Source organism: Pogona vitticeps, chromosome 3, assembly GCF_051106095.1.
Source record: "Pogona vitticeps strain Pit_001003342236 chromosome 3, PviZW2.1, whole genome shotgun sequence".
Lineage (NCBI taxonomy): Eukaryota > Metazoa > Chordata > Lepidosauria > Squamata > Agamidae > Pogona > Pogona vitticeps.
The window spans coordinates 221,018,465-221,043,069 of NC_135785.1; the positions used below are offsets into that span (position 1 = coordinate 221,018,465).

A 24,605-nucleotide genomic window follows, 5' to 3' on the forward strand; every position below is an offset into this window, starting at 1 on the left:
AAAGAGAAGCGAAGGGCTGCGTGAGCTCTCGCGACATTCTTCGTGAATTGCGCCATGGCCGGAGGAGGAGTGAAGGAACAGCGGCGGCAGCAGCAGGAGCAGGAGCAGGAGGAGGAGCCTAGGCAGCTGTCTGACAGGGGCGATATTGTTGTTGAGTAGCGCTGGTAGCTAGGCGCGCGCGGAGCGCGCACGCGGGTCTCCATGGTGAAGGCGGGGGAGGGGGTGACAGCGGCCTCGGCCTCAGTAATTGGCAGCGACTGATGTCGCGGGCAGTGGAGGCGACGGGGGCGATCCTCCTGGTCTGCGCTCGGTGCCATGTCCCGGAGCTGCTGCACCCACCTCCTGTGGGATGTGAGGAAGCGGAGTTTGGGGCTGGAAGAGCCCGGCCTGCTACGGAGAAGATACCTAGGTGAGGAAGGAGAAAGGGTGCGGTCTGAGGAGGCGCTGGGAGTGGGAGGTGGTGGTGGTGGTGGTACAACACCGCGGCAGTCCGTGTGTCGCCCTTCCCTCCCCCCCTCCTCCGACCCTCGCTCCCGTCCTTCTTCCGCGCCCCGTGGCCGCCCGGTCCTTCCCGGACAGCGATCGAGGGCGGGGTTCAGCGGCCCCGGTGTGGGACTGGCTTGTCCGCTGCGAGTCCCGTTCTCGCGTCAGCGCCACGGGCTTGGGGAATGAACGAGGGGAGCGGCGGCTGCTTCTCTACGGGGGGTGGGTGGGGGAAGCCGCCGAGGAATCGCGATCCGACCCACCTACACACGCGGGCACACGCATAAGTACACACGTGTACACATACATACTTATGTTTCCACGACGCTTTCTTGGCAACGAGGCAACGTTGACCCTTTCCCTTTAAAAACGAAATGGGCACAACCTGTTCCGGAGAATTTCTAAAAATACTTCGCTCGCAGTTTGAACACCCCCCCCCCAAAAAAAATCGGGTACTTTCCTTAACGCGGATCATTTGCGAAGAGAAATTGATAGTGCCTTTATCTTCTCCCCTCCACCGGCGCAGATCATTGCACTTGTCAGTTGAACCAAATAGGGGTTGTAGGGTTTTCTCCCCAAGAGGCCTGCAGGAAGAAATCGGAAGGGGAAAGTACTAACAACACTTAGTGTTTCCACCTGCTTTTGCCCGGAACTAAACAGGCTCAGGATTTACAGTACTTAGGTTTTGATGGCATTTGACTCGGACAATGTGTGGCTTTAGGGTTTTTCTTCTACTGCTTTGCATGAGAAATGTAATACAAATCACTTGTAGATTTATAGAAAGATTTTGTCCATAGTGTGCACTTATAGTAAGTTATTTTTCCAATGTTTTCTAAATGAATTCGTGTATCTGCACTTTACCTTTTACAGCACTTTATCTTCTAATTGATTTTGATTCAGAGACATAAATGTTATTTGGATCGCAAACTTTGCTTTTATTATTCTATTTTGTATGTGTGTTTTATATGGAAAGACTTCAGACAGTTCTTTAGAATTTTCCTATGAATGTGCTGAGGCAATTAGAATTTAGCTGAAATTTTATTGGAAATTTTCAGTATTCTATAGTAAAAGCAAATGGAAGACTTGCATTTACATGATGTTTATCCAGGCATATTCGATTCCTGTTGACCTTGTCGAATATGACTGATATAGATGGAAACTAGCAGCCTAATCTAAACTAGCATTCCACTATTTGACCACAGTCACAGGCTTTTCTTATACTCATTGTCACTGGGAACTAATTACCTAGTGATATTACAAGATGATATAAACAGCTTAGTAAATAGTTTTTTCTTTTCTTTCTTGTAGACATACAGTTTATGCAGAAATAGCTTGATCCTAAGCTCATCGACATAGCTGTGGGGTTAGCTGTATAGGATGCAGCTGGGCTACTGGTTGTAAATGCTTCAAAATTTGTAACAATGGTTGTGGAAAGCAGTTTTATTAAAAAGTAGAAGAGAAGGAAAAGTATCGCTTTGGGCCCTTTGTTGGGAGAAATGCATAATAATAATAATAATAATAATAATAATAATAATAATAATAATAATAATAATAATAATAATAATAATAATAATAATAATAATAATAATAATAATAATAATAATAATAATAATAATAGGAAACTAAAAACCTGGTATGAACCTCATAGTGACACTCAACCAAGTAAATTACTTTTGCAGATTGGGACTGACCTTTGTTAATGATTTTCCTGAGCAGCCAAAGGCCCTCATGTATTTTAATCTGTTACACTTACCTAACACAGCTCACTTGAATATTTTTGTCACTTCCCCACTTCATTACAGGGAGCTAGAGCACAGTATTGCTTCTTTTAACATAGTAGGCTTTTGGAGGGATCATGGCAAGCTGCCGTGTTTGATGACTCTTTCAAAGTTTTAAGTGTATCTAGTTGTGCTAACATTTAAGATTGATGTTTTGTGCACTTCGATCCAGTGTAATTTTTAAATGTCTTTGGCATAAGGGGGCAAGTTCTTATTGATTATCATTTATTTGTATCTTATTGATTCTTATTAGAGGAAGAGTAAATATTACAGTTGAGCAGTATTTTCTCATTTTGGTTTCCTTAACTTTATTTACACCAAACAGTTGTAAATTCTGCTAAAGAGAGGAATATATTAATAAGAAGCCAATTCAGTAAAAGCTTTCTAAATTCTTCAGTAATTTAGCTGTGATGTGTGTTAAAATCTTATCAGGTAGTGACTTCCTGTTTATCTTTTGAAGGGATTGACCTTTCGCCTAAAGAACACCTAATCCTAGAGAGAAATATTGACAAGATTAGATCAGTTTCATAAGTCAGTTTTTGCTGATGTGGTTGAGAATCTATGAAGTAACTTAAAGCATTATTCTGTGTTGTCTTTGTGGGAAGCAAAAGTAGTAAACAATAGTGGTTCTCTTTAAATCAGTGTTTCTGTACCTGGGGGTCATGACTCCCAAGAAGATCACAAAGTGTTTTGCCAGGAGTCACAGGCCACCTTATGTGCTGTTGCCCTTGTCAAATATTTTCTTTCTTGACCTTTTGGAGCAGGATATTAAAATGAGTGTGAAGGTATATGTATGAAACACAGGCCCTTTGGGGGAGAAAGGAGCCTCTACATTTTGAGAAGGGGTGAGTGGGCCTATTTTTTACAAAAATATAAATACAGTACCAGTGTAAAGATAATTGCTGCCACTTCCACAAGAAAGTGATTTTAACTATGATACATCAGTTCTGGAGATCCTAGAGAAAGGGAGGAAAAGGAGGAGGAAGAATAAAACCCCACAAATAACAAACCTCCGGGAGGGAGACATAAAAATAAATGGTTTATCTCTTCTGCAATGAATGCAAGGAGAACTTTGTGCCAGTTTCTGAGGGGGATTCTCTCTGCATGAAGGTTTTGCCCCCTCCCTGGGTACTACAATGCCCCCAGCCCATCTTTGAAGTCTTTTGACTTCTTTTCTCTGTATCTTTAACCTCCAGCCTATTCCTTCCCCATTTTTGAAGTGGTGGTGATGAAGTCGGCACCAGGAATGGTAGGAGGGTGAGCACCAGCATCATAGATGTTACCACCATGTTGAGGAACATGACAATAAACAGGGTCACAACTCAAAAAAGGCTGAGAACCACTACTTTCAAAGAATACTGAAGTAGCAAATGTATGGTGTCTATTATGAAAGACACATACTCAAAATTCCCTCTAATTTTCAGCCCTGTTGGGAGGGGCTATGCCCCTCATGCATATGCAACTCTGCTCCCCCCCCCCATGTAGGGTTATGTCGCAACCAGAACCAAGGGACAGAAAACTATCGCTGAGGGGGTGGAGTCACACACACGCAGGCGTACACCTTAAAGGGAATCTTGCCCATTCTTTATTATTGCATAGATTACCTGAAAGGAGCACAAATACTGAAACATTTAACATTTAAATGTTTCAAACTCTTGTTGGTTTCAATTAAATTATCAGTAATAAAGTAATTAAATTGTAAATATTTATCATATTTTTGTAAAAGAAATTGTAAATAAAAGTAGCCTGTGCCATATAATATGTTTAGGGTTTGCAAAACAAATAACATATAAAGTTGTTTTCAGAATGCTGATTAATTAGATCAGCAATGATTATTCTATTCTAAAATACTGTAGTGTATTTTATTAATTTGTTTCCTAGTCCATTTACGTCCTAAGAAAATTGCTTTTGTAGTGGTGGGTGAGATTCATAGCAAGATAAAGATTCATCATCATAATGGCATGCTGTCAAGTCGATCTTGACTTATGGTGACCCTTTCCACAGTTTTTGATGTAGTGAGTACTTAGAAGTGATTTCCCATTCCCTAGGACGGTGCAGCTTGCCCATAACTACACAGGCTGGCTCTTTTCCTAGGGAGCACAGTGGGATATCAAACTCTGGATACCTAAACCACTGGGTTATTCAGCTAGCTTAAAGATTCGTAACAAGGACCTAAACTCAATACAGTATTAGTCCTGGCTCCAGCATAACCATTCAAGTAATTTCTTTGTGGTCCTTTAATTTCAGTGAATGTGTGGTAGTGGGTTAGGGATCTGACTATGGATCCAGAGGTTGGGAGTTGGATTCCCCACTGTGCCTCCTGCGAGTAGAGCCAGCCTGTGTGGCCTTGGACAAGCTGCACAGTCCCAGGGCATCCCTAGAAGAAAGGAATAGGAAACAACTGCTGAATATTCTTTTTCTGGAAAACCCTGGAAAAGGTTTACTAAATATCAGAATTAACTTGATAGCACATGATGATGATGATGATGATGATGATGATGATGATGATGATGATGATGATCTTGATCTTAGAACCAATGTTATTAAGGCTATCTGGTTAGGACTGCTAGAAAGTGAGCTATTTCCGATTTAAACTTGAAGCTTTCTGACTGGGATCAGCCAGTAAGAACATCTGTTTGTTTGTTTGCATTTTCACTGGCTACTAGTCTGTTTTTTAATACAGATCAAAATATTAATGCTTACTTTTAAAGTAATTGATTATGTTGCCAAATGAAAGAAAAACATGCTGACAGTTTTAGCTTGTGAAAAATTAAAGCCCCAGGTATTTCCCCATTATTCCAGTTTACTCAAGGCTGCATTGAGCCGAGACTCTGCATCCTGAAGAGATCTGCTCCTCACCTGTACATTAATGCACAGTCATCAACGCAAAGGCTGACAACAACCCAGAAGGGATGACAGAAGGCAAGTCATTGATCAAAATGTTAAAGAGACTAGGGCTGACTATACTCCCCTCGGGAATTCCATTGTTTACAAAACAAATCTCAGAAAGAACCGATCCCACATGAATTTAAATGTCTAACTGTGCAAGAAATTGTGCAACCACCAGAACATTTTGCCCCTCAAACTCATCATGTGTAATTTACAGATCAAACCATTCTTCCAAACCATATAATATGCTTCTTCTACATCCAGGAATACAGCTACTAGAAATTATTTTGAGTGGAAGCTCTTCCAAGTCACTGTTTTTAATCAAATGACATGGTCCATAGTTTGTCTTCCTTTATAAAACCCACTCTGTAGTGGTGTCAAAAGAGAGTGTTTCTCCGGATATGCCACCAGCCTGTCATTTATCATTCTCTCCCATTACTCTGAATATTTCTTTCCTGGCTTCCCAGTAAGGGAAATACTAATATTTCGAAAGATTCCCAACAATAACCTTGATTTTTCAACACTTACAGATTAGGTTTCTGTATACGTACTTGACTAGAGCAGGAACTTCTACAGTTCCGGATTAATCCTCGCTATGTGAAAACATCGCTGAACGGATCAAGAAAACCCATTGGGTTTTCCAAATGGGCCAAAAACTCACCGTTCCGCGATGTTTTCCTATGGCCGGCAGCCATTTTCGCTCCCTCCCCTCGCTTACTGAGGGCGCGTAAACGCTGCGCGCGGCCATTTCGGGGCTTCCGGTGGCCATTTTGGAGCCGCCGAACAGCTGATCCGCGGGTCGCAAAGCGAAGGTCGGTAAGCGAAATGCTTACCGACCTTCGCTATGCGAGTTTTGCCCATTGGGGCCATCGCTTTGCGATCGCAGTTGCAATCGAAAAAAACCCCTCGCTATGCGGATTCGTTGTTCTACGGTGTGCTCGTTAAGCGAGGCACCACTGTATTTTCAATGGCAAGCTGTCAAACCTACAGTTCAATGCATTCCAATGGGGGGGAAAATTCACCAAAAATTAACAAAGACTCAGAACAAAGCCAAATTAAGTTTGCAAAAGTTTTACAGGGTGCGCTAACGATTCCAAGCATTTTAAACAGTTTTTGAACATTTTAAGACACACTTAAAAAAAGCAAAAACTGTCATCGCTAAGCGAAGCAAGGTACCAAACATCGCTATGCGAAATTTCCCCATTGGAAACATCGCTAAACGGAGCGCAAGATCACTCCAAAACCTCATCGCTAAGCGAATACATCATTAAACGAGGCAATCGCTAAGCGAGGCACCACTGTAGTTGCTCTCCATTACTTCTACTTAGCCTGAGATCTTATATGTTCTTCCCCCTCAGATTCATATTTTATATATAGTGTTCTAGAGATATTTTATTTGTTAAACCTGTAAAAGTTTTAAGTTAAGGGTTGTAATACTTAGGATTCTGTAATCTAAGATATAGTTTTTATATGAAAGTTAATCTGTTTTCTGACATAATCTGTTAGGTGTCACCATATCTGACTGGCCCTAACAGGGTTTTCAAGTATTGTGAGAAATTTAAGGAGTGGTTTTACTCTTACCAATTCCCAATGAGTTTTTAGGGGCAAACAGGCTTGAACCAAGATATACTGATTCCTAGTCTGTCACGCTGTCCACATTACTAGAGGTTGATGAAAATAGTTCAGAGGTAAAGTTGAAAGGGTAAGAATGTACTAAGTTTAAGAGAAGATGTAACTATTTCTGTTGTCAGGAAAAGTTATAATGAGTTTATGTTGATTGTCTTGTTATATTTTGAGAATTATGTATGGTGTTATAATTTTTTTTACCAAAATAGTTCGTAACTGAAGGTATAATTGTGTACGAATGAACACAGGCCTGCCTAACTTTATTATAGTATAATTAGGCAGCTATTTTCTTGAAGCTGAAGCTTTTATATGAACTATTGGCTGATAGCCATATAATTCATTATTAATAGAATGGCACTTCTAATAGCTGCAGCACTGGTTTGAAAGCAAATTTTCGCAGTACTGTAATTTGAAATCTTTATGGGACTTCTGAGAGGTCTTTGCTGAGCATTGCATTTCCTGTAAGAGAAAACAACTGTTTGTTCAGCACTTTTGGGATTAAGACCAGACACATTTTGAGTAAATTTCTGCTGTCTCACAAGTTCAAACACTTGAAATGGGAATTAGTAAACTGTTATGGAATATTTCTTATATGATGAACATATAATAACTAACCCAGCAGTTATGAAAATGATTATATTATCAAAAATATTTTTTAAAAGTTCAGCATATTAGTTTAACCAGATTACAGTGGTGCCTCACTTAACGGGCGCCCCGTTTAACAACGAATCCGCATAGCGAGGAAGATTTTGCGATCGCATTGCGATGTTCCCTATGGGGAAAAATTGCTTTGCGATTTTTCCCCATAGGCCCCATTTCCCCCAGCTGACCGGTGGGGGCTTCGGACCTTCCGAAGCTCCCGCCAGTCAGCTGGGGGAAAATGCTGGCGGGCGCTCGGGAGGAGGGCAGGGGAGCCTTCCCCCGCCCTCCTGGCCAAGCGCCGGCCGGTCAGCTGGCCGAAAAAGCCGGGGTGCATTCGGGAGGAGGGCGGATGAGCCTTCCCCTGCCCTCCTGGCCAAGCGCTGGCCAGTCAGCCAACCGAAAAAGCCAGCGTGTGCTCGGGAGGAGGGCAGGGGAGCCATCCCCTGCCCCAGCGCTGGCCACATTTTCGGCCAGCTGATTGGCGGTTCCAAAATGGCCACCACAACCATTTTCGTGCGATTTCCTCGCTTACTGAGGGCGCGAAAATGGCAGCGCTATGGAGGATCTTCGCATAATGGTGAGTTTGGGCCCCATAGGAACGCATTAAACAAAGTTTAATGCGTTTCTATGGCGTTTTCCCACCCGCATTGCGATGCTTCCGGATAGTGACGATTAATCCGGAACGGATTAACGGCGCTATGCGGGGCACCACTGTAGTTATATTGATAATGTTATCACACACATTGTAATTTTTAACTATCTTTGAAGTAACATTTCGAAATACAATGGTAGCTCAACTTACAAACTTAATTGGTCCCAGAACTCCGGTCGTAACTCGAAAAGGTCATAAGTCGAAGCACCATTTCCCATTGAAATGCATCGAAATGCAATTAATCCGTTCCAGCCGAAGGAAAAAAAAATCACACACACACACACACACACACAAATCAGTGCAAGGCCCATCGGAAACGTGATTAATCCATTCCGGCCGAGGGGGAATGAAAAAAAAAGCAAGCAAAGCATGCAAGACCCATCGGAAATGCAAAAAAAGCAAAGCAGAAAGCAAGCGAAGCATGCAAGACCCATTGGAAATGCAAAAAAAGCAAAGCGGAAAGCAAGCAAAGCGTGCAAGACTCAGAAATGTAAAAAACAAAACAGAAAGCAAGCGAAGCGTGCAAGACCCATCGTAAATGCAAAAAAAGCAAAGCAGAAAGCAAGCAAACCCTGCAAGACCCATCAGAAATGGGGGGAACGATAAAAAAGCAAGGAAACCACCCAAGACCCATCGGAAAGGGGGGGGAGCCCAAAAAGCAAACAAACCCCTCAAGACCCATCGGAAATGGGGAAAAAATACCAAAAAAAGCAAACCCCCAAAGACCCATCACAGCACAGAAACATAACCCCCCTCAGTCCAAACCACCCTGCAAAACCCACCCAAAGCAGTTTTTAAAAAGCAGAAAGCAGCACCTTACCTTACCAGGAAGTCCGAAGCTTCCTCCGATTGCACTCACTCTAACCGTTGGGGCGAAAGAGCTACAAAGAAGTGGCCTCTTCGCCTACCAACGGTAGATTTTTTTTAAAGCCAGAACAACTAGCTATTTAATCCCACATTTGAATACAGTGGTGCCTCACACAACAATGTTAATTGGTTCCAAAAAAATCAACGTTGTGTGAAACATCGTTCTGTGAAACACCATTTCCCATAGGAATGAATTGAAAACCGGTTAATCCGTTCCAGTTGGAACGGATTGCCATCGCTGAGTGAAAATCCCCATAGGAAACATCGCTGTGTGAAACAATGTTTCCTCCATTGGAATGTATTGAAGCCGACTCAATACATTTCAATGGCTTTGCGAAGTCCTTTTTCGCTCCTGTAAAAGTGTCTTACAATGTTTGGAAGCTGTTTTAAATGCTTGCACTGGTTAGCCCACCTCCTGAAACCTATGCAAACTGATTTTGGTGTTGTTCTGACACTTCGTTAATTTATGGTAATTTTTTGTTTTCTCCATTGAAAACAATTGAATGGTCTGTCTAATGGTTTCCAATGGAGAAAACAAAAAATCATCATAAATTAACGAAGTGTCAGAACAACACCAAAATCAGTTTGCATAGGGTTCAGGAGGTGGGCTAACCAGTGCAAGCATTTAAAACAGCTTCCAAACATTGTAAGGCACTTTTACAGGAGCGAAAAGGGAGATCGGGAAGAGCTTTAAAAGGCAAACGGAGATCAAAGAGCCCTTTCCCGATCTCCCTTTTCGCTCCTATAAAAGTGTTTTACAATGTTTGGAAGCTGTTTTAAATGCTTGCAATGGTTAGCCCACCTCCTGAAACCTATGCAAACTGATTTTGGTGTTGTTCTGACACTTCGTTAATTTATGGTAATTTTTTGAATTTTCTCCAATGGAAACCATTAGACAGACCATTCAGTTGTTTCCAATGGAGAAAATTCAAAAAATTACCATAAATTAACGAAGTGTCAGAACAACACCAAAATCAGTTTGCTTAGGTTTCAGGAGGTGGGCTAACCATTGCAAGCATTTAAAACAGTTTCCAAACATTGTAAGACACTTTTAGAGGATCGAAAAGGGAGATCGGGAAAGGGCTCTTTGATCTCCGTTTGCCTTTTAAAGCTCTTCCCGATCTCCCTTTTCGCTCCTGTAAAAGTGTCTTACAATGTTTGGAAGCTGTTTTAAATGCTTGCACTGGTTAGCCCACCTCCTGAACCCTATGCAAACTGATTTTGGTGTTGTTCTGACACTTCGTTAATTTATGATGATTTTTTGTTTTCTCCATTGGAAACCATTAGACAGACCATTCAATTGTTTTCAATGGAGAAAACAAAAAATTACCATAAATTAACGAAGTGTCAGAACAACACCAAAATCAGTTTGCGTAGGTTTCAGGAGGTGGGCTAACCAGTGCAAGCATTTAAAACAGCTTCCAAACATTGTAAGACACTTTTACAGGAACGAAAAAGAGACATCGTTGTGTGAAAATCCCCCATAGGAAACATCGCTGTGTGAGGCGGGAAATTTAACAGAAAAAGGCATCGTTGTGTGAATTCATCATTGTGTGAGGCACCCGTTGTGCGAGGCACCACTGTACTTCAGTCTTAAGGACTAGTTATGCTATTTAAAAAATTGATACTTTCTGCAAATATGTTCTAGATGAAATGACACACACGCAAAGTGCAGTACTGTACTGTACTTCTTCAATACCATTTAAAATCACAAATGCACATTTTATTTTGCATTTTCTTTATAGTGGGAATAAAATGCTCTCTTAAGAATTATAGTGGGAATAAAATGTTTTTCTTGCGAATTAATAATAGGTGGTCTATTTTTGTCTGTCACCATAACATTGTTTACTTCAGTTGAACACTCAACTGCTTGTAACTTTATCTGTGATGAGCAGGAAAGATTATATTTAGCCATGCAGTCATTTGGCATCAGGATTATATCAGTTGTAATAAAAGACATCAGAATTGCTTCTGCTTGCAAAATAGGTTTTCTGAGCACCTGAATACAAAATGCATTTCTCATTTGAAATTAAAATGGATAATGAGGCTTAAATAGGTTTACCTTAAGACAACTTTCTCTTTAGGAAAAAATAGAGTTTGTGATTCTTGTTCAGAGGTTAAAGTTTCAAAACTGTCATTTGTCAATACCACTTAAGTATTATAATCTGTGTTTTCTTGAAGAGACGTAGGTTAACGCATCTGAACAAATAAAGAAACTGCATGGTTCTAATTATGAGGAATCCACCTTGCATCTTTGTTCAAAAAGCAGTAAGGCAAGGCTAAGACAAGGTTGCACAATTTGCCTGAAAACTATTTGTTGGTTTTTTTAAATTATTGTGTGGTAGAATAAACTGGGAATGTACAATCAGCTTCAGGAAACCACTAACCATATTTATGTGTTTGTCAATGACTATATAATGTTTGCTAAGAATAAAATCAGTTGGAGGAAAACAACTAATAGATGGCATAAAAACCACACCTCATACTAAAAACAAAATGAGTGGAGGATGCGTGTTCCCTTGAAGATTCTGTTGTAGTCAACACTGAAGAAACTAAATAATCTGCATCTCCACTATGTTCTGGAGACATCTTCAATAGGAAAAAGATCAGTGAACTTCCTTTAAAGACGTTGTATGATAAAAATGACCATGACTTGCTTGATGGCTGTGATTATTGTGTGGAACAGGCTTCATACAGAATCTGTAAAGTTACATGTGGGGCAATCATGTGGCCTGCCTGTAAAGCAACAGTTAGATTTCTTGTCATCTTAGATTGGATCTCTAGAGGTGAAAGCTTTCCTTTTCCAGACCTAAAACGAACTGGGCCAGTCCACTGATGCAGTGTTTAGCCTGTTATGGAAACAGTACACATAAAAAATATCATTGACATGTGTTTATGGAGAAACACATGAAGAAGAGTTCTATCATTTACACTTATCAACTCATCTAATTAGTCATTTCATAAAACTGAATTCTGACAGGAATGATTTGTAATGTTTTCTGTATTGGGAGTATGGATTATGTTACCTGGATTTATTTACATAGAAAACATATACTTGCAGCATTCTGTGTTGAATTATGTTTAAAATTTTCTTAAATCCAAGACAGATTGTTGTGTGTGGATTAGATGCTTTAAAAATCTTCTACCTAAATGTATCCATGGTATGTGCATCCCTATTCCTTTGTGGATTTTTTTGGCAGAAGAAAATAAATTAGTATTTCTAAATATGTGTATATTTCAGAATTACAGTGGCTATTTGTTCTCTTTATCACTCAGTAACTGAATAGGTCTACAGTAAAATTCATATGTGACAGGGAAAGACAAAACTTTCTTTACAAGTGGATGCTGAGAAGCTAATTTTGAACTTTAGACTTCTCATTTTATTGTAGCAAATTTTGATTACCCTTAATATTTTCTTTAAAGCAAAGAGAATTCACTCATCTGGAAGTATTCATTTTTGTCCTTGCAGATGAAAGAACAGGAGGGATCAGAGGCATATGGGATGCACTATTCCTCAAGGAAGGGACACCAGGGGAAACCAGGACATTTTAGGTGCTGAGGCCAATGGGGCAGTCTTCTCAAGTTTGGGGGTGGGTACGTATTGCCTCTGACATTGTACTGCTTTGGTGGTCATCTACTTTGGTTTTTTCTGTCTGGGTACTCCTTTGGGTGGCTCACTGCATAGTTTTTTTTTGGACAGAACTGAGAAGGAGTTCATCCACTGTTCAGAAAACCTTGTGAACTTCAGAAAGGCTTATGTTGTGCTTTAGAGATTTCAGCAATAGTAGCAAAGCAATAACTGGTCTAGAAAGGGAAATGACACGTTTTAAAGAAATGAACTTACTGTCTAAGCTCTTGTTTGCTGTTTTTTCATTTTTTTTCTAGGAAGAAGAGAATTTATCCAAAGATTAAAACTTGAAGCAACATTGAATGTGCATGATGGCTGTGTAAGTGATTTCTTGTTTAAAAACAAGCAAGTGACATTTTTAAAGCTGCTTTTAAAAATAAGTTAAATGTTTTGGATTGTATTTTTCCATGATAAAATGAGCACTTGCCTTTCATGGTTTTAGAAGAATACAGTAGTGCCCCACTTGACGACGATAATCCGTTCCAGCAAAATCGCTATAGAACTAAATTGTCGTCAAACGAAAGTAAAAAGCCCATTGAAATGCAATAAAAACCGGTTAATGCGTTCCAATGGGTGAAATACCTCACCGTCCAGCGAAGATCCTCCATAGGGCGGCCATTTTCCAGTGCCTGTAATGCAAGCAATCCGTCCTGAACACAGCAGGGAGCCATTTTGCACAGTGGGTGGCCATTTTGAAAACCGGATGTTCAGCTTGTTTTGATCATCATAAAGTGAAAAATCGGTTCCTGAAGCAGGGAACCAATTGTCGTCAAATGGAAAAATCCCATTGAAGCATTGTTTTGCGATCGCAAAAAACTAATTGTACAGCGGATTCGTCATACAACGAGGTAATCGTCAAGCGGGGCACCACTGTAATTCTGGCACAGTTATATTTTATTTCAAAGAGGAATCTTCTCTAAATGAGAGGACTGATAAATAAATAATTGAAAAGAAAAGTCAGGAAGCTCAGACCTGTCCAGAATGTTTGGATGTTACTCAAAATCATAATAATGACACTTAGGTATTGATGTATACCACAAGTCTTCAGTATTAATACAAAATCCAAGGGGTTAGCAGCACCATTAAGTGTCAAGAAAGCTCTTTGGGAGGGGAAAAGAACTGCTGCAGAAAATAGAAGTCTTGATTAGACAGAGGGGAAAAAAATAGAAATCCCAGTTTGGACAAAATAAATTCATTAAAGTTTCTTTAAATACACAAGTGTACAAAACCAGATAGATAGGCAGTTGGATCATTGGATGACAATAAGAGTACTAAAACAGGGTAAAGACGGCAAAGCAGTGTAATAAATTCTTTAATTTGTCTCATTAGTTCAGATACCAAGGCCTGAACTAATATTTTCAAGAGTGAAGTCTTAGGAGCCGAGGCAGAAAATGATGACAAAAGAAAGAGGTCTAGGTTTTTTGAGGCAGTGATTTTAACTGTATTCTTATGTGAATTGTTAGCTGCTTTGTGCAGGATATATATCAAGTAAAATGTTATTGGTAGTGGTGGTGATGATGATTTCATTTTTATACTGCCCATCTGGCTGATAATCACTCTGGGCAGTTTACAACATGGATAGGCTTAAAATACAATTTAGTGATTTTAATGGTGGTGGTGGTGGTGATAATGATCATCCTAATCTTGGCAAATTATGCAGGTTCAAATGGTATCCGTCTCCAGAGTTCTTAAATAAATAGAATGTGAAATTGCAGATCTGACAAAAACTAGTAATATTTCCGTAAGAACATCTCTTGTGACAAGTAACCAGTATTACACCAATTTTTAGATAGGGATCCAGAAGAGATCCAGTACTGTATATCACAAGACATATGGCTAAGTATGTCTTCTACACAGGTAAAGGTAAAGGTTCCCCTTGATAAATTGTCCAATCGTCTCCGACTCTAGGAGAAAGTGTTCATCCATTTCCAAGCCATAGCGCCAGTGTTTGTCCATAGACAGTTTCCGTGGTCACATGACCAGCGCGACTAGACACAGAATGCCATTACCATCCCACTGAGGTGGTACCTATTTATCTCCTTGCATTTTTACATGCTTTCGAACTGCTAGGTTGGCAGGAGCTGTGACAAGCGACAGGAGCTCGCTCCGTCACGTGGATTCGAACTGCTGATCTTATGACCTTTCAGCTCAGAGGCTTTGTGGTTTAACCTGCAGCACCACCACATCCCATCTCTTCTATATAAATCAGTGCAAAACATTATCAAATGCATATAAAAAGGCATGTATTATTGGAAAAGAGTCATCATGACTTCTCCCTAATTTTTTTTAGTTCTTTGAAAGTCTTAATGCACATGTAGATAATGTACACATTGTTTCATGGACTTCCAAAAGGCCTTTTACAAGGTCTCTTACCAAAGATGCATGACCAGGCTTAGTAAATTGCAATGAAAGGGCTTGAGCAACTCTCCTGTAAGGAAAGGTTATAACATGTAGGCTTGTTTAGTTTAAGAAGAGTGCATATGCTGGAACATGATAAATGTGTATAAAATGATGTATGATGTGGTGAAAATGGATTAAGAGGTTTTTTCATCTGTCAGACAATAAGGACTGGAGTCTTACAGAAGATACATAGTTTAAAATTTTAAGACAGTTTTTTTTTACAAAGTATTTGTTGTTGAGCCTAATGGTGGTTCTGGGCCAGAATACCAAATAACCATACCACACATGGCATAGTTTGGTTAAAAATGATTACACCATTATTAGTTGCACATTGCCTCTGGCACTAGCATAGAGGATGGATTCCCATCAGCTACCCCAACTGATGACTTATGCTAACCAGGGAAACATGTTCCCTGGTAACCACATGGGCATGGAGAAAGCTGGAGAGTTCCAGAAAAATATCTACTTCTGCTTCATTGACTATGCAAAAGCCTTTGACTATGTGGACCACAGCAAAATATGGCAAGTCCTTAAAGAAATGGGAGTGCCTGACCACCTTATCTATCTCCTGAGAAACCTATATGTGGGACAGGAAGCAACAATTAGAACTGGATATGGAACAACTGATTGGTTCAAAATTGGGAAAGGAGTACGGCAAGGCTGTATATTGTCCCCCAGCTTATTTAACTTATATGCAGAATACATCATGCGGAAGGTTGGACTGGAGGAATCCCAAGCCAGAATTAAGATTGCCGGAAGAAATATCAACAACCTCCGATATGCAGATGATACCACTCTGATGGCAGAAAGTGAGGAGGATTTAAAGAACCTTGTACTGAGGGTGAAAGAGGAGAGTGCAAAAAATGGTCTGAAACTCAACATCAAAAAAACTAAGATCATGGCCACTGGTCCCATCACCTCCTGGGAAATAGAAGGGGAAGATATGGAGGCAGTGACAGATTTTACTTTCTTGGGCTCCATGGTCACTGCAGATGGTGGCAGCAGCCACAAAATTAAAAGATGCCTGCTTCTTGGGAGGAAAGCGATGACAAACCTTGACAGCATCTTAAAAAGCCGAGACATCACCTTGCCAACAAAATCCGAATAGTCAAAGCTATGGTTTTTCCTGTCGTGATGTATGGATGTGAGAGCTGGACCATAAAGAAAGCTGATTGCCGAAGAATTGATGCCTTTGAATTGTGGTGCTGGAGGAGGCTCTTGAGAGTCCCCTGGACTGCAAGGAGAACAAACCTACCGTATTTGCCGGCGTACAAGGCGACTGGGTGTATTAGACGACACCCCCCCCCAACATTTCCACTCAAAATATAGAGTTCATGGCCGGCGACGAGGAGGGCAAGAAGGAAAGGAAAGGGAAGCAAGCAGGCGGGTGACGGAGGAGGTGGAGGGGAAGGAGAATATTGGAGCCTCATTTTCAGGATCTGTCCTTCCAGTGAGCACTCAGGGTTGATTTCCTTCAGAATGGATAGGTTTGATCTCCTTGCAGTCCAGGGGACTCTTAAGAGTCTCCTCCAGCACCACAATTCAAAAGCATCAATTATTCGGCGGTCAGCCTTCTTTATGGTCCAGCTCTCACTTCCATACATCACTACTGGAAAAACCATAAATTTGACTGTGCAGACCTTTGTTGCCAAGGTGATGTCTCTGCTTTTTAAGATGTTGTCTTTTAAGATGCTTCTCATCGCTTTCCTCCGAAGAAGCAGGTGTCTTATAATTTTGTGGGTGCTGTCACCATATGCGGTGATCATGGAGCCCAAGAAAGTAAAATCTGTCACTACCTCCATATCTTCCCCTTCTATTTGCCAGGAGGTGATGGGACCAGTGGCCATGATCTTAGGGGTTTTTTTGGGTTTTTTTTTATGTTGAGCTTCAGACCATTGTCTTTACTCTCCTCTTTCTCCCTCATTAAGAGGTTCTTTTAATTCCTCCTCACTTTCTGCCATCAGAGTGGTATCATCTGCATATCTGATGTTGTTGATATTTCTTCCAGCAATCTTGATTCTGGCTTGGGATTCCTCCATTCCAGGCTTTCGCCTGATGTATTCTGCATATAAGTTAAATAAGTGGGGAGACAATATACAGCCTTGTCATACTACTTTCCAAATTTTGAACCAATCAGTTGTTCCATATCCAGTTCTAACTGTTGCTTCCTGTCCCACATATAGATTTCTCAGGAGATAAATAAGGTGACCAGGCACTCCCATTTCTTTCAGAACTTGCCATAGTTTGCTGTGGTCGACACAGTCAAAGGCTTTTGCATAGTCAGTGAAGCAGAAGTAGATGTTTTTCTGGAATTCTCCGGCTTTCTTCATAATCCAGCGCATGTTAGCAATTTGGTCTCTAGTTCCTCTGCCCCTTCGAAATCCAGCTTGTACTTCTCGGAGTTCTCGGTCCACATATTGCTGAAACCTACCTTGGAGGATTTTGAGCATAACCTTGCTAGTGTGTGAAATGAGTGCAGTTGTACAGTAGTTGGAGCATTCTTTGGTACTGCCCTTCTTTGGGATTGGGATGTAGATTGATCTTTTCCAGTCCTCTGGCCACTGCTGAGTTTTCCAAACTTGCTGGCATATTGAGTGTGGCACCTTAACAGCATCATCTTTTAAGATTTTAAATAGTTCAACTGGAATGCCATCACCTCCACTGGCCTTGTTGTTAGCCATGCTTTCTAAGGCCTTCTTGACTTCACTCTCCAGGATGTCTGTCTCAAGGTCAGCAACCACAGTATCTGCGTGGTCCAGGACATCCAGATCTTTCTGATGTAATTTATCTGTGTATTCTTGCCACTTCTTCTTGATGCCTTCTGCTTTTGTTAGGTTCCCAACCATTTTTGTCCTTTATCATGTCCATCTTTGCACAAAAGGTGCCTTTAACATCTTCAATTTTCTTGTACGGATCTCTGTTTTTTCCCTTTCTATTATTTTCCTTGATTTCTTTGCACTGTTCCTTTAAGAAGGCCCTCTTGTCTCTCCTTGCTATTCTTTGGAAGTCTGCTTTCAATTTTCTGTAACTTTCCCTTGCTGCCTTGCATTTTGTTTCCTTTCTCTTCTCTGCTATTTGTAAGGCCTCATGGGACAGCCACTTTGCTTTCTTGCATTTCCTTTTCTTTGGGATGGTTTTTGTTGCTGCCTCCTGTACAATATTATGAGCTTCCATCCATAGTTCTTCAGGCACTCTGTCCAGCAAATTGAGTTCCTTAAATCTGTTATTCACTTCCACTATATATTCATAATGGATTTGCTTTAGATGAGGGGTCAGGGAACTTTTTTACCTTTTACCCCGCAAAAAATTTATATACGCCGACATTACCCCCTTGATTCGAAAGGAAGGAAATCATACATTATTTGAATTAAAAATATTGTTGAATCTACACAGGCTGTCTACCGAACTAGCAGGATGCACCAAATTTGATAAAGATGTGCACTATTTTTGCTGGAACACATTGCACTCCAGCCATGGTGTGGTATAGGGAGTAGTAAGGTGTCCAATGTGCCTAGCAAGTTGCATTAAATTTTTGCTAGCTTGCAAAAGATCATTAGTGGCTGCCAGAGTGGTGGTAGCAATGACATGCTTTCTAGAGACAACCAACGCAGAATTGGGGGGGGGGTGTTTCCCTACCACTTTAATCATTCTATGTGTGGTGTGCAAAAAGGAACAAACCAGGCTAAAGGTCATGTCACCCACCCTGGTGCCACAGCCCAATATCAAAGGACCAGTGTGCTTTTTTTATCATCATCAATGGAAAACTCAGCAGTGGTCAGAAGATTGGAAAAGATCAGTCTACATCCCAATCCCAAAGAAGGGCAGTGCCAAAGAATGCTCTAACTACCATACAATTGCACTCATTTCACACACTAGCGAGGTTATGCTCAAAATCCTCCAAGGCAGGCTTCAGCAGTACATGGACCGAGAACTCAGAGAAGTACAAGCTGGATTTTGAAGGGGCAGAGGAACTAGAGACCAAATTGCTAACATGCGCTGGATTATGGAGAAAGCCAGAGAGTTCCAGAAAAACATCTACTTCTGCTTCATTGACTATGCAAAAGCATGGCAGAAAGTGAGGAGGAATTAAAGAACCTCTTAATGATCATGAAAGAGGAGAGTGCAAAAAATGGTCTGAAACTCAACATCAAAAAAAGGAAGAGCATGGCCACTGGTCCCATCAACTCCTGGCAAATAGAAGAGGAAGAGATGGAGGCAGTGAGAGATTTCACTTTCTTGGGCTCCATGATCACTGCAGATGGAGACAGCAGCCACAAAATTCAAAGATGCCTGCCTCTTGGGAAGAAACGGATGATAAACTTAGACAGCACTTTAAAAAGCCACCCTCCCCCCTTAATTCAGTTTCACTTTTGCTTGCCTGCCCCCCACACACACCCCTCCCTCCCTCCATTTTGTACATTTAAATAAGCTTGACGAACTCCTAGGTCTCTCGCACCTTTCTTCCCTCCTTCCCTTGGTTGCTCCTTTCCCTCCTGCTGCTTGTTTGCAGTCATTTCCGGAGGAAGTAGTCATTCAGAAGCCCCGGATTGGCTGATTGCCCGGGACTAATCCCCAGCTGCATCCAATTAGTCTTATCTCTCTGATCTCTCTAACAGAAGGGAGCATTTAGGAGCTCCCTGCTGCAACGAAGGAAGTAACATGGTTAGGTGGTTTACAATTAAAGCTTTGGCTGCAGAGGGTGGGGGTGGGTGGAAGGTTGGGGGGTAGCAGCCTACTCATTACCCCCAGGATTTTCATTTTTACCCCAAATGGGGTAATTTACCCCTGTTCCCCAACCCATGCTTTAGATTATACCTGACTAGTCCAGTGGTTTTTCCTACATTCTTCAGTTTAAGTTTGAGTATTGTTATAAGTCAGCTCCAGGTCTTGTTTTTGCTGACTTTATAGAGCTTCTCCATCTTCGGTTGCAGATAACATAATCTGATTTCGATGTTGCCTATCTGGTGATGTCATGTGTAGAGTTGCCTCTTGTGTTGTTGGAAAAGAGTGTTTGTGATGACCAGCTTCTTCTCTTGACAAAACTCTATTAGCCTTTGGCCTGCTTCGTTTTAAACTCTAAGGCCAAACTTCCCTGTTGTTCCTTTTATGTCTTGACTCCCTACTTGAGCATTCCAGTCCCCTATAACGAGAAGAACATTTTTCTTTGGTGTCAGTTCTAGAAGGTGTTGTAAGTTTTCAGAGAATTGGTTAATTTCAGCCTCTTCAGCATCAGTGGTTGGTGCATAATCTTGGATGACTGTGATGTTGAAAGGTCTGCCTTGGATTCATATTGAAATCATTCTATCATTTTTGAGATTATATCCCATTACAGCTTTTCCCACTTTTTTGTTGACTATGAGGGCTACTCCATTTCTTGTACGGGATTCTTGCCCACAATAGTAGATATGATAATTGTCGGAATTTAATTCTCCCATTCCCATCCATTTTAGTTCATTGTTGCCCAGGATGTCAATGTTGATTCTTACTGTGGCGATCGTCTTTGTAGCCCCTGTTTATATGGCCCTCACAAAGGATGACGTCCATTTTCCTTCACACTGCCACCAGGTATTCTCCTAATACCAATTATGTTATACATGTGTGCTGCCAAAATGAAGGGTTGTTGAACTTAGGAATCAGAGGTTTAATTAACAAATATTCTTTTATTGTCAAGTAAATCATAAGGGTAAATCATGTATGAACTGTTTCAGGTATTAACACAGCTTGGATTATGTATGCAATCACTTTTATTAACTTTTATAACTACTATATACTTTTGATCAGTATCTCTCTTATAGTACTTATAACTTCATTCCTGCTTGTTCAATATTGTTTAACCTTCTCAATTCCCTCTCCTAACACTCTCTGCTCAATTCTCTAACCCTTTTCTTCTCTCTTCTCAACCCTAACTGCCATTTCACATCTCCAACTGTCTCTCTAACTCCGCCCCTGCTGCCCTATCCTTGGCTCCTCTCCTTTGAGCTTCTGTGATGGACAGGCAGGAATGACGTCACCTGTTGGCATTTCGCTGCACTTACCATCTCCTGTTTGACCACATCCAGCTTACCAAGGTTCATAGATCTTACATTCCAGGTTCCTGTGCAGTATTCTTCTTTGCAGCATTGGACTTTCCTTTCACTTCCAGGCACGTCCGCAGCTGAGCATCCTTTTAGCTTTGGCCCAACCACTTTATTAGCGCTGGAGCTACTTGTACTTGTCCTCCGCTCTTCCTCAGTAGCATGTTGGACGCCTTCCGACCTGAGGGGCTCATCTTCCAGTGTCATATCTTTTAGCCTTTTGTTTCTGTCCATGGAGTTTTCTTGGCAAAGATACTGGAGTGGCTTGCCAGCTCCTGTTCCAGGTGGATTGTGTTTAGTCAGAACTCTCCACTATAACCTGTCTATCTTGGGTGTCCCTGCACGACATAGCCCATAGCTTCTCTGAATTAATCAGAGCCCTTCACTACAACAAGGCAGCAATCCATGAAAGGGGTAGAACTCAGTACCACAAGATAAAATCAGCAAAATAATTCAATTTAGAGATTTGCCTTCCATCTATAAAGTGTGGTGAAACTGATTTATAGCATTTATATTTCATTCATTAGTTTAAAACTCTCCTAGAACAGATTTTAGATCAATTCAGATCAAAACAAGACAGTCCTTGTTCTTAAGCTTGCAATATTATAAAGTGCCATAAAACAAAAAGGCAACAGAGAGTGGGAAGAGGGAGAATCTGAACATCAAATCCAAAGGATTTTTGTACATTTTTATACTGTTTTGTTTTATTTTGTAAGCTGCCCCGAGTAGACATGGTCTAGAGGGGCGGGGTAAAAATCAAATAAATAAATAAATAAATAAATAAATACATTTGTTTTATAATGGTCAAGTGTTTTTTATGGCTGAAATCCTATTCTGATTGACATAGTAATGTCTGTGGAAGTTCAGATGGAGTTTTGCTCAGGTAGTCCACTTTGCATACCTGATAGTGCAATTGACTGTGCAACTAGTTGCACAACTGTGCCTGCAGAACTGCATATAGGTTATGACTTCTGCTTTGGCATTAATTTCAGAACCACTTGTGTAACTTTAAATTATGCAGGAAAGGTGACATCAGTGGATCTGAGTGTATGTGTGTCTTGGAAATTTTAATTTTACTATTTTGCAAGGATATCTTATTTGGAGAACATCTTTTCCATATCATACTAGCTATCTGGTCTGTTTTATAGTCACTTAGCTTTTTCCTTTTCTTTTTGACAATTGATTTTTTAAAATTAATTTTGTTTTAAATGTGTGCCCACAGGTGAACACAATATGCTGGAATGATACAGGAGAATATATTTTATCTGGATCTGATGATACTAATCTTGTAATTACTAATCCCTATAGTAGAAAGGTAAGACAATCTGTTTATTAGCCTTTCCTTTGGATATTCAGAATGTTGCTAATGAATGCACATATCCATGAATCTCATAGTTACACATACCCTAAAAGTGCATCTACTGTGGGTAATGTTATCTTAATACCATGGATTGTTCTCTGCTTTTTTCCACTTAACCCATACATGTTTTAGTGCAGATACTGGGTAACTATAGTAAATCCCAATTCAGCTAGGATCTTTAGTGGATGATCTGAAACAAATTATGACTTTTTAGTCTAATCTACTTCAGAATGGTGAAGTTAAAATGGTGTGGCATGCCTTGATCTTTTTGGAATAAGACAGTAGAGAAAAATAAGTTCATTCTTTCCAGTGCTGCTAATAATAATTGTCTGCTATCAAGTCAATTCTGACATAGGGTGACCCTTTCAAGGGATTTATAGGTAAAAAGTATTCAGAAGTTGTTTATTATTGCCCTCTTCAAGGGATGTCCTGGGACTGTGCACCTTGCCTAAAGCTACATAGGTTGGCTGTACTCCTGGGAGGCATGGTGGAGAATTGAAATTCCAGTCTCTAGCTCTGTCTTATTCCTAATTCACCGAACTATCTAAACATGTTGACCCAGTAACCTTGTTTCTGTAGGTTTTAACAACTATCCACTCAGGACATCGGGCAAATATTTTTAGTGCAAAATTCTTACCTTGTACCAGTGATAAACAGATTGTGTCCTGTTCTGGAGATGGAGTCATTTTTTATACTAATGTTGAGCAAGATGCTGAAACCAACAGACAGTGCCAATTCACGTGCCACTATGGAACCACTTATGAGGTACCTTCAGTATAACATTTTATGAGTGTTGGAAAATGTTTTACTCTACTTTATAAATGCATAATTTGAAGTTGGAACTGAATAGATGAGCAAATCCTTTTGCTCAATTTGCAATCATTTAAGAAGATCACATAAGTACAGTTTCGTAGTTTCTGTTATGTCTCTTTATATCAGGAAACGGTGACATTTTTCAGCCTGAGAGCTGTGTTCCTTTCTAATTTTCCAGAATCCTATGCCATTCTTCAAAAAATGGTTGGAGTTGAAGTGGCTGATGCCAGTCCTGTTTCATTCAGACCCTTACATAAGTGAATGTTTATCTCCACCTACCTGTGTGTACCCAGAATCACCCCAGTCTCCCGCCATGCCCCAAATCACCCTAGTCTTTCTCTGGGCAATTTATAATTGGGGAAAATTGGTTATTGTTGGAAGGCTTTTGGAGGTGGCGGCATCCAGATGTTTTTAGTCTGCAGCTTGGTGGACCTCTTCCCATAAGTTCTGCTGGTTAGGGCTGGTCCAACAAGAGTTCCTGAAGGGTCCCAAATTGACAACCTGTTTTTGTGAATCAACTCAAGAACTTATTGTAAAGTGACATATTTTATCTACCGTATTTGCCGGTGTATAAGGCGACTAGGCGTATAAGATGGCCCCCCAACATTCCCACTCAGAATGTAGAGTTTGTTATATACTTGCTGTATAAGACTACCCCTTCTTCCGCATGCGTGATTCTGCTTTGGCTGCATCATGGGGAGAGATCTTTTTGCCCCTTTTGGTTCCTTTTCGGAGAGAGCCAGGGTTTGCTGGAAGAAGGAACAGCAGAGAGGCGGCAGCCATTTTGGAGAGGCGGCAGCCATTTTGAAAGGCAGCAGCCATGTGGTTGCATCTCAGAATGGCTGCCTCCTCTGTGCTGTTCCCAACAGTCAGCTGTTCGGCGCTAGAGTCAGGCTGTTCCCAGGCTAGGAGCGGGGCTCTACTTGGTCTTACTACCAGGTAAGTGACTTCGCTGGGAGAGAGGGAGGGTTTGCTGGACATGCACCCGGCGTACAAGACGACCCCCCCCCACTTGGAGGCATGTTTTTCAGGGCCAAAAAGTCATCTTGTACGCTGGCAAATATGACACATGTGTGTATATTATAATGAAGTAATGTGTATGTAAATATGAAATGTGTTTTTCAGCCCTTTCTGAGTTTTCAGTTTGTGTTGCTTTTCAAAGCTATATCAATCAAACTGGAGTTATTTTTTCTACACACACAGTTGATTCAAAGTTACTGTAAAACAGTACTTATTAGTTGTGGCAAGAACTGAAGAGGATATACTGACTTCTCAAAGACTTGCCTAATGAGTTTTAAAAAACGCACCTCCAAAAACCCTAAATCTTGTGCTCAGACCACCTGATTTTTATACCTCCCTGCTTCAAAAGAGGTTTCATTTTGCTCCCTGTACT

The 24,605-nt window shown here is 40.8% G+C and overlaps 1 protein-coding gene across 10 annotated transcripts in view; it reads left to right on the top strand.

Annotated features, from left to right (window-relative positions):
• The first annotated feature begins 100 nt into the window (after positions 1–100).
• The window catches only part of DCAF6 (DDB1 and CUL4 associated factor 6), an 87,354-nt gene continuing 62,849 nt past the window's right edge, over positions 101–24,605 (top strand). For 4 of the 10 annotated variants that reach the window (XM_020810441.3, XM_020810478.3, XM_020810470.3 and 1 more), the window contains exons 1-5: positions 271–409; positions 12,407–12,531; positions 12,823–12,884; positions 22,262–22,354; positions 22,979–23,164. In XM_020810441.3, coding sequence (XP_020666100.3) covers positions 12,435–12,531; positions 12,823–12,884; positions 22,262–22,354; positions 22,979–23,164 — 438 coding nt within the window. In that variant the 5' untranslated portion in view covers positions 271–409; positions 12,407–12,434. Of the gene's footprint in view, positions 410–1,228; positions 1,293–5,063; positions 5,184–12,406; positions 12,532–12,822; positions 12,885–22,261; positions 22,355–22,978; positions 23,165–24,605 lie in introns of those variants that run through there. The other 6 variants (XM_020810458.3, XM_078389822.1, XM_078389821.1 and 3 more) reach the window with 3 other exon arrangements.